At 44.7% G+C, this 10,467-nt stretch overlaps 1 protein-coding gene across 1 annotated transcript; it reads right to left on the minus strand.

Annotated features, from left to right (window-relative positions):
* Positions 1-12: 12 nt before the first annotated feature.
* On the minus strand, positions 13-7,803 carry DPM2 (dolichyl-phosphate mannosyltransferase subunit 2, regulatory). The gene is made up of 4 exons (XM_074293746.1): positions 7,628-7,803; positions 2,640-2,729; positions 1,915-2,017; positions 13-877 (listed from the first exon to the last, which is right to left on the minus strand). Exons 1-4 carry the CDS (start codon positions 7,628-7,630, stop codon positions 819-821), a joined length of 255 nt encoding a protein of 84 aa, XP_074149847.1. The 5' UTR covers positions 7,631-7,803; the 3' UTR covers positions 13-818.
* Positions 7,804-10,467: the final 2,664 nt, after the last annotated feature.

Genomic DNA, 10,467 nt, shown 5'->3' on the forward strand with positions numbered 1-10,467 from the left:
AAAGATCATTAATGACTGAGACAGTCATATTAAATATTTATTGAAACACAGAGAAGAAACTGGAAGCTCAGCAGCACAGGGGCTACAGTAGGGTGCAGGAACCACATGGAAGTCAGATGGTACAGGGTATGACACAGCACACTGGACAATATCTGTCAGGCCTTTATTCCTGGCAGTGCCAGTTAGTAGTTTGGTCCACAAAGTTTCTACAATTTTCATAGCCTGAATTGAACATCTCCCTGTTTGGCCTCTTCACTGGCTGGGGGTCTGGTTTTTTTCCCAGGAAAATGAATTTAGGGCAGGGATTTGTCTAGTAGAGCCTGTACTCTGGGATGAGTCCAAGCTTGTGTCAGCCTTTGAAAAACTGATTTTCCACCAAGCAAGAGGTAGAAAAGGGAAGGGATCTACAGGAATGTGAACAAAAGCTCATTTGCAGAGCTAGGAGGAATAGGAGAGAGGGAAGAAGGCTGGTGTCTCTTTCGCCCATAAAACTGGGAGAGGAAGAAGAGCTCCTCCCATACAGGCTGGATCCCAGGAGAAGGAGGCAGTCAGTCACAGAACTCAATTCACACTTAGTCCCATAGGACCAAAATGTCCACCGTTCAGGAGGCATCTGGGATGCTAAAGCTCCTCAGCTGTGTCCTGAAAGCAGCACTGCATCCTGCCCCAGGCCACCCCGGTCTGAAAGGGGCTGAGAGAAGGGACAGAGGATCCTCTCTAACCCCCGCCCCCATGTCTCCTCCAAGCTCAGCTAGGATGCAACGCATGGGGTCCAAGATGTGACTCCAGATTCCTCCCCACGTCTGGCTGCGCCTCCTTCAATTTGTCTTCTTGGCTGGTTTCCGATTCTTTAGCATCACATAAGTGATGAACAGCCCTGGAATAGAAAGCCCACAAATATATTTCCTCGAGCCAAGGTCACCAGCCTTTAGGCAGGCTTGTGACTGACAGAAGGCACAGACAAGGACAACAATGCCAGTGACTAACACTGAGCAGTACCAATAAGAAGGCAGAAGGGACTTGGCTGTCCTGAAGGTTGCACTATTCCCTATCTACCCTCCCCTTTCCCTAAACACTCTTGGGGTCAGAAATTCTCCACCTTCATATTCAGACAGCTTTAGACTTAAACTTTAGGCTTAAGTCCCAGTGTGAGGGCCCGCAATGGACCTCTTGGCTGAAGTCCCCAGCAGAGACCATGGAAGTACCCTCCTTCAGCAATACTCAGGAGGTGGCAGAATGGTCCCTGGGGTCTCTGGAAGTCCTATGATCACTCATGTATTAGAAGATCCATTCATTTGATGGCACTGAACTAGATGACATCTAAAAATGGATCTGAGACTATGACTTCACGATCTCTCAAGGATCCCTTCATAAATGACATTTTCTTCTATTCAGGTAGCAGAGAGTGGGAAGGACCAGAAGATCAAGAGATTTAGGTCCTAGTCCTGGATCTTTCACTAATGATCACAATAATGAATGAGAGTGGATATGATGGTTCAAAAGTTGGTTCAGGGTCCCCAGAGGTGGGATTTGAACGCAGGTTTTTTCATCCCAAGTCCAACACCACTAACAGGAGACCCTGGTCAAGTCATTTCCTAAGATCATTGATTTAGTCTTGGAAAGATCATAGACGGACATGCAGTACAACTTCCTCATTTTACACAGAAGGAAATTGAAGCGCACATAAGCAATTAAGCAAAGTGCCCACAGTCATCCAGCAAGATTTAAATTCAGGTCTTCCTGACTCCAAGCCCAGTACTCTATCTATTCTGCCACCTCGCTACAACTCTGGTGAAGTGATGACTATCCCATGAAATCGTTATTCACAGTAATGAAGAAGCTCAAGCAGCTGCTTGAGTAAACCATTTCTGGAACATTCTCCCTATTGCTGAAAGGAAGAAAAAGGCAGCTTACCCACAAACAGCAACAGGAATAGGCCAGCTGCTAGGGGAATGATAATGGCATACTCCCTGGGCAGGAAGTATTTATGGATAATGTGATCACTGTCTATGAAAGGCTGCAAAATGAGAGAGAGAGGGGGGGAGAACAAAAAGAAAATAAGAAATCCAAGTAAGTTCTAGCATCCTGAGTCAGCAGCACCAAATCTGGGGACACCAGAAACAGTCCTGAAGAGCAAGATGATCCTGGTTGTTTTGAAGGGGGAAGCCCCCCACCCTCCCACTTCCTAGAGGGAACCCAGCATACAGCCGCTGCTCACTCTATACGGCCTGACAGGCAGATGCTGATGACCAGGGAGAGCTCAAGAAAGTTGAGTGTTTTAGGCTTGAAACTGGGGTCACAACAGCTATGGCAAAGAAGGCTTGTAACCCAGGAACATAGTCACTGATCCTTTAATCCATTCAATCAATCAAAGTGCCTACTCAACAAGGAAAAGGTACATCATAATGTTCATTCAGCAAATGACTTTTAAGGACCTGCTGGGTCCAGGGCACTGTTCTGGGTACTGTGCAAGACTGGAACTTTAGAGAAATTCTTGTTGCTGCCCTTTAGAAGAGGGATGAGACAAAAGAAATAAATTCACATAATTAAGTCACTTTTGGAGTGAGGAAGCAAAGGGCTTTGAGAAGTCTAAGGGGGAAAAGTTGTTATCAAGGGGAGGATCAAAAGCAGCAGTTTACCAGAATGATCACCCAGATCGTGTAGTAGGTGAAAGTCACGAGACTGAAAATCACCAGGCCAAATCCAACCACTTGATCTGTTCCTGTGGCCTGGAAGAGAGAGGAAAAGGGAGCAGTCATCTTCCTGAGGCATGTATGTTATGTATGTGCATCTCCTGGGAGGTGTGAGGATAAAGGGAGATCTACAGCCCTCAACCCCAAACAATTATGAAACTGCCACACAATCGTCCTGTCCCAGGGCTGGAAGAGAGCTCAGCAGCTGCCTGCTCCAAGACATAACAAAGATATCTCCACCTCCTCTGACATCCCCTGCCAAGCTGGCCATGTCATTTTGGACAGCTATATTTGCCAGAAAGCCTTTTCTTATATTAAACCTAATTTTTCTGTTCTCAAAAACTTCCATGCAATCACTCTGTCTGATTCTGTCTTTTGTAGTCAAAACACTTTGATCCTTTTCCCACAAACCCTTCAAATACCTGAACACAGCTCTCACATGCCCTGAGTCTTATCTTCTCCATGTATACAGTCCCTCCTACATTCTGTTTTCAAGCTCAGCACTAGGTAAGACAGTTCCAGATTCAAGTTGAAGGTAGGTAAAAGGATATCTGATAATTCACAGTATCAATAACAGAGATAAATGGAACAATTTCTCTATTTTACAGATGGGAAAATTGAGGCCCAATTTTTGTCTTGAGGATAACTCTTGAAAATAACCAAGGAAAACAGGTGTTCTGTCAAAGCACTATTTCTTCAGTGTCTCGTCATAGCTGGGGTAGTGTACTATAGCAGGAGGAGTACTGATTGGGGTTAGAGTCAAAAGAAGCTAGATTTAAATTCCAGCTCTGCTTCTTACCTGTGTGGTCCTGAGAAAGTTTGGGCCTGGGCATCTTTATTTGTAAACTGAGGGAGCCTGCAAAGACTGGGCCTTCTAGAGCTGATCTGGTCTAATCACCATCTCCAGCTTCTATGGATGCCCATAACTAAAGCTGACTGGGGAAATAGCCTTCCTGGACTTAAGAACCTTCTCAAATCTTTTCCAATTTAACAATCGATGTTCTATGGTTCCCATATTTGACCAATCCATATTTTGAATTCCCTGGGATTCTATGGTTCTAAATCATGGTCACAAGGCAGAATGTGATTAATGTCATAACAAAGGCTAAAATTATGGATTCTGTGCTTCATGGTCCCATGATCTGACCAGTGAATATTAACAAATATTAACAAAGCAATATCCCAACTCTGTACCCAACAGAGATGACATGGCCCTGTGGCATCCACAGGGACTTTTGGAAGGCAAAAAGCTAGACGCCCACATAAACAATGGCTTTCCCAAAGCCTTGGCAATCAAGCCTCCAATCTCTCTTCTCTCAAGCCACACATTTCCCTTATTCATCAGTGGATAGACGCAGCAGCCTCACCACTGAAGCCCTCATCGGGGATCTGGTGACTTTTCTACCCAGGAGAACAAAGCCAGGCCTGTCTTTTGCTTAGTGGCCAGTGGCCTCAGCTTTGTTCTAGAGAAAGGAACTTGGGTTTCAAGCTTTATCTCAGGGAGCATGGCATCTCTAGAGCTCCTCTCCAAACCACAGGGGCTCCAGAGGCTCCATGCCCCAAGCACACATAGCTACAAAATAGAGCAACACTAACCCTGGGCGCCAACAAGATAATACAGGGGACATCATAGGAAAATGTCTCCCTCCATTTTGGCCTTTTTCTTCTTTTCAAGGAAGAACCCACTCAATGGTAAATGACAAAAGAAAGGTAGGAGACAAAAGCTCTGGACATTTGTTAAATATAAGTTTTACATATGCCTTTTGTGTTTGCATTAAAATCATTTCTTAATATCCTATTTGTCTTCTAAAGGGTGGGAGAGGGACAAGATGAAGAGAATTTGGAACTCAAAATTTTTAAAAGCTGAATGTGAAAATTTTTTTTTAATGTAATTGGGAAATATTTTATGAAATAAGTAAAAATATATCAAAATCATTTCTTGATATGCCTCTCTCCACGCTTTGGGGGTTACCTCTAGTATTAACAGTAAAAACAGTTAACTAAAACAAGAGTGATGACACCTGACTAGGTTTAGTCAACATTTCACAGGGTGAGACAAGGAGGAAGGTATACTTCATCTCCTCCTGGCTACTCTGAAAGAATAGATGATGGTGTGGATGTGGTGTGATGTAGATAGTCAAGAGTCAGGAAGTCTGAGTAATTCCAAATTTTTTGACTCTAAAACACATTCCCTCTGAAGGCCTTCTGGTTTTCTAGCAGTGAATATGAGAGGTCTGAATTGATGATACCTTAAGGGCCCTCAAATTCACCTGCCTTTCCTTCTACCTGTCATGTCTTCTCACCAGTTTGTAACTACTAAAATCAGAGGACTCAAAAATAAATGAATGAATGAATAGAAAAATAAATGGATGAGTGAATAAAAATAAAACAAATGAATAAACAAATAAATGGAAAAATGAATGAATAAAAAAAATAAATATATGAAATTACTGCTCATCCAACTAGAACTAGAAGGGCCCTCCCAAGCTATTTTGTCCAACCCCCTCATTTTGTTGTTGAGAAAAACTGCCCCCAAAAGGGACCTGTATGTGCCAAAATGTTTGTGGCAGCCCTTTTCGTAGTGGCTAGAAGCTGGAAAATGAATGGATGCCCATCAATTGGAGAATGGTTGGGTAAATTATGGTATATGAATGTTATGGAATATTGTTCTGAAAGAAATGAACAACAGGAGGAATACAGAGAGGCTTGGAGAGACTTACATCAACTGATGCTGAGTGAAACGAGCAGAAATAGGAGATCATTATACACTTCAACAATGATACTGTGTGAGGATGTATTCTGATGGAAGGGGAAATCTTCAACTAGAGAAGATCAAATTCAGTTCCAATTGATCAATGATGGACAGAATCAGCTACACCCAGAGAAGGAACACTGGGAAATGAAACTGTTTGCATTTTTTGTTTTTCTTCCCAGATTATTTTTACCTTCTGAATCCAATTCTTCCTTTGCAATAACAACAAAATTCGGTTCTGCACATATATATTGTACCTAGGATATACTATATTTAATATGTATGGGAAAGCCTGCCATCTAGGGGAGGGGGTGGAGGGAAGGAGGGGAAAATTTGGAACAGAAGGGAGTACAAGGGATAATGTTGTAAAAAAATTACCTATGCATAAATACTGTCAAAAAAAATGTTATAATTATAAAATTAATAAAAAAGAAACAAAAAGAGAGAGAGAGAGAGAGAGAGAAAACTGCCCCAGCTCCCAGCTCATGTCTACAGAATCAGTATGTTTCCCACCATGCCCTGAGGCCTGCCTGCCCACAGTTGCCTGACAACTTTCCTTGACTACTACTTTCCATCTCTCTCTCTCAGAACATCTGTAGCATTTTGTTCCAGTTTACTCCAGTTACTGTTGTGGGATTTATCTGTTTTGAACATTAGTTATTTAAAGCCACAAAACCCAAAGGCACTTCAGAACATGGAATATTAGTACTAGAAGGGACCCTAGAATATGGAATATCAGAGCTAGATTTGTTGTGTAGTTGTACCCAACTCCTCATGACTCCTTTTTGGGATTCTCTTGACAATGATTCAGAAGTGGTTTGCCATTTTCTTCTCCAGCTCACTTTACAGAGGAAGAAATGGAGACAAACAGGGTTAGGTGACTTGCTCGGGTCACACCACCAATTCATGTGTGATTGAATTTAGGTCTTCCCAACTCCAGGCCGGCACCCTGCGAGAGCTACAAGGGAAGCCACAATATAAAGCTAGAGGAGCTCTACAGATATCAGAACTAGAAAGATTTCAGAAAAGAGAATATTGGAGGCCTTAGAAGGCTACAACTGGTTAGCCCGGTGGTTTGGAAACACGGTGTTTAAATGTTCACTAAGTGTTTGATGATACAGGTGATTGAAGAGCAGACCAGATAAAATGCCATAATTACAAGGATCTTTGACACAGAGAACACAAAGGAGCTGGGCCTTCATCACTCCAGCGCTTTGCCTGGGACACCTTTTGGTGAGAGAAGAGCGGGGATCGGCCTCGAAGGGCTCTGACGCGGCTGTCACGGGCGGGGCGGAATGTAGGGGGTCACAGGCGGGTTTGGTGCTGGGAGAGAATCTGGCTGTAAGCCTGCGTTTGGGAGGAAGGACCGCAAGCAAACCAAGAATTTAGAAGTGGAAAGGAAAAGTCACCCAAACTGTCCATGCTCTTTACCCAGCAGCTCCTCACTGGCATTTCCATCCTCAAATAAACCATAGCCAAAAGCGATCGGGGCAAAAATATACACACGGCACTATTTATAAGAACAAAATGATAGAAACGTGACACAGAGTGAATGACATCGAACCAAAGGGACAACTCCCCCAATAAACAAAGGCCACCTAACGGGCAGCGAAAGGGACGACCCCGAACCCCGGACAACGTAGAGCTTCCAGCAAACACCCGTTTATTCTCTAAAGGACAGAAACCTACAAACAGCACGAAGCACACATGATGCATCAGGGAGGACTCAGCCAGGGCTCTGCTGGCTTTGGGAGGATGTTTGGGAAGAAAATTTACCTATAAAGGTTTTTTAAACCTCCCAGCCGGGCTGCGGAGCGACTGGGGGAAAGTTCCTAATCCTCTCTGGGCCAGCAGAACCTATTAGAGGACCGGACCGCCCCAAGTCCCGCCGGAAGGAAACACGGTGGCCCGGAGCCGAAAGAGACGCCCCAGAGTCCGAGAGGCCGTCCCCCACGGAGGCAGGGGGCGGATGAGGAGGCCTGGGAGGAGCTCCAGCAAGGCCAGGAGCTCGCTGTGGGAGCCGGCTGCATTCACTACCCCGCTCGGCGACAAAACAGGGCAGCCGGCCTAGGGGGCACTTAAGGTCCAGTCCAACCGCCACTCCTTCACAAGCCCTTCTCGTTTGGACACCATGACTGCCGTCCAACCCCTCCCAAGACGCCGTCACCCCCCCTCGGCTCACCATTGCTGCCGGATCTCAGAGGAGGCAGGACACATGCCACTTCCGGATAAGTCACTAGTCCGTCGCAGATTCCCGGTGCACTCTGGAAGTCGTAGTTCCTCGCCCTCCCCTCCGGAAATCGGTCCCGCAGCCTGAATGCCGAAGCTCCACCCCTCGGAGTTGGCCGGTCCCAAGCAGCGCGTGGCCGTGGGCATCCTCCGATCCCCACCCACTCGAAGGGTATTGTGGTAAATGTAGTTTCCAGAGATGGGCAAAGGAAATAGGGCCAAGCTTAGGGCTAGGTATGTTGCTTTAAAGAATGTTAGAGCTGAAAAAGCCTTTAAGGCTTTAAGATCGTCTTATTTAGAGATTCAGTGTTTTTGTGTCATGATCCATGGACCCTTTTCTCAGAATATTTATTTTAGTTCATGATCGAAGGAAATGGTACACGTTAGTTAAGCATTAGTGAAAATACAGATGTGATTTTTTTTTCCCCATCGCACTTCACAGACCTGCTGGAATCTGGGGGGCCATGGACACAGGGTCAAGAATCCCTAATATAATCCAACATTCCCCTCCCCCCCAGGCAATTGGGTTTAAGTGACTTGCCCAAAGTCACAAAGCCAGGAAGTGTTAAGTGTCTGGGACTAGATTTGAACTCAGGTCCTCCTGACTTCCGGGCTGGTGCTTTATCCACTGCGCCACCTAGCTGCCCCTCACATATTCATTTTACAGAAGGGAGAGCTCCAGATTCAGAGACAGGAAACAATTTGCCCAATGTCAATCAGCAACTTACTGGACTTTCCTCATTCCATAATAGCATCTAGCACTTCTATATCAGTGTAAGGGCAGCTAGTTTCCTCTAACCCTAACTGGGTCCCGAGGAGCCAATGGTGCTGAACAGCAACATAGCACTTTGAAATCGGCAAGGCGAGACTTCCGGCCAAGATGGCGGCATGGAGGCAGACAGCTGCTTGAGCTCCTCGTTTTCTCTCAGAACTTACTTCATGACAAGCCTCTGACTTAATGCTTGACCCAGAAAGAAATCCACAAAATATCACCAAGAGAAGACATCCTTGAAAGTCGCCAGAAAAGGTCTGTGTTTGCTCGGGGGAGGGTCAATCAGACTGGGCGCAGACTGAGGGCAGGCAGCCAGAGCGAGATAGGCAGCTCACACAGCTCAGACCTGAGGGGGAGGGGTGTGATCTCTGCCGTTTCTGTGAAAGGGCTTTTGCCCCAGTGTGGATACTCTGTCTTGGCAGCAAGCCGGGAGCAGTGGAGAGGGTGTGAACACCGGAGGTGAAGATTGGAACCCCAGAAAGCCAGCGTCTCTCAGAGCCCAGCCACCCCCAACCCCCACCTGGACTGACTCGGTGCGTTCTCGGAGCCTCAGAGCGCAGACTCAGTACAGTCATTGCTGTTCTGTTAGTGGCTCTCTGCTGCCCTACCCCCAGTCTGTAGAGGAAGCCCATTTTTACCATCCAGCCCCATCCCCCACAAAACAGACCAATTGTGTCTCTTGTCAGTTTGTTTTCTTTGATTCCTACTCTGACAAAATGAACAAAAAATTCAAAAGGGCTCTAACCATTGACAGCTTCTGTGTGGAGAGGGAGCAGACTTCAAATGCTGAGGAGACTAGGAACAGACTGTCCCCAGAGGAATCCCCTGGGAGGGATATAAGCTGCTCCTCAATACAAAAGAACCTCATACAGGAAATCAAAAAGGCTCTCACAAGAGAGCTGGAAGAGAAATGGGAAAAGGAAAGGGAAGCTTGGCAAGAGAGCCTGGAGAAGTCATTCCATGCATTCAAAGACAGAGTGGATAAAGAAATCAAATCATTGAGAAACAAGATTAGTGAGCTGGAAAAGGTAAACTACTCCAAGGAAAACAGGATTAGTGAGCTGGAAAAGGTAAACAACTCCAAGGAAAACAGGATTAGTGAGCTGGAAAAGGTAAACAACTCCAAGGAAAACAGGATTAGTGAGCTGGAAAAAGAAATCAGCTCTCTAAAAAATAAAATGGATAAAATGGAAAAAATTCCATAGAAGATAAAAACTCAATTGGACAATTACAAAGAGATATAAAAAAAGTGAGTGAAGAAAATACATCATTGAAAATTAGACTGGAACAAGTAGAAATGAATGACACAAGGAGAAACCAAGAGGTAGTCAAGCAAAACCAGAGAAATGAAACAATTGAAAAGAATGTCAAGTACCTTACCAGAAAGACAACAGACCTGGAAAACAGATCCAGGAGAGACAATTTGAGAATAATCGGACTCCCTGAAAAATGGGAGGAAAAAAAGAGCTTGGACACCATTGTCGAGGAAATTATCAAAGAGAACTGCCCAGACATTCTGGAAACAGTGGCTAAAATAGACATTGAAAAAATTCATCGATCACCTACTGAAAGGGACCCTAAAATCAAAACGCCAAGAAATATAGTGGCCAAGTTCAAGAACCATCAGACAAAGGAAAAGATATTGGAAGCTGCTAGAAAAAAACAATTCAGATATGGAGGATCCACAATAAGGATAACCCAGGATCTAGCAGCATCCACATTAAAAGAACGCAGGGCCTGGAACATGATATTCCGAAAGGCTAAGGAACTTGGTATGCAGCCAAGAATAACTTACCCAGCAAGAATGAGCATCGTTTTCCAGGGAAGAAGATGGATATTTAACGAAATAAATGAATTCCATCCATTTTTGATGAAAAAACCAGACCTACATAAAAGGTTTGATCTTCAAATACAGAACTCAAGAGATTTCTAAAAAGGTAAAAAGAAATCTTGAGAACTATACTTCTGTCAAAAAAATATGTAAAGAACATATGTACAATTTGTCTTAGAAACTAGAGGTG

Source organism: Sminthopsis crassicaudata, chromosome 2, assembly GCF_048593235.1.
Source record: "Sminthopsis crassicaudata isolate SCR6 chromosome 2, ASM4859323v1, whole genome shotgun sequence".
Lineage (NCBI taxonomy): Eukaryota > Metazoa > Chordata > Mammalia > Dasyuromorphia > Dasyuridae > Sminthopsis > Sminthopsis crassicaudata.

What these genes read in the sequence shown, in the direction of transcription:
- DPM2 (XM_074293746.1), bottom strand. An exon ending in CGATCTGGGTGATCATTCTG is followed by an intron (nt 2,018 to 2,639) that starts GTAAACTGCTGC and finishes CTCATTTTGCAG; the next exon opens with CCTTTCATAGACAGTGATCA. An exon ending in ATTCCTGTTGCTGTTTGTGG is followed by an intron (nt 878 to 1,914) that starts GTAAGCTGCCTT and finishes TTTCTATTCCAG; the next exon opens with GGCTGTTCATCACTTATGTG.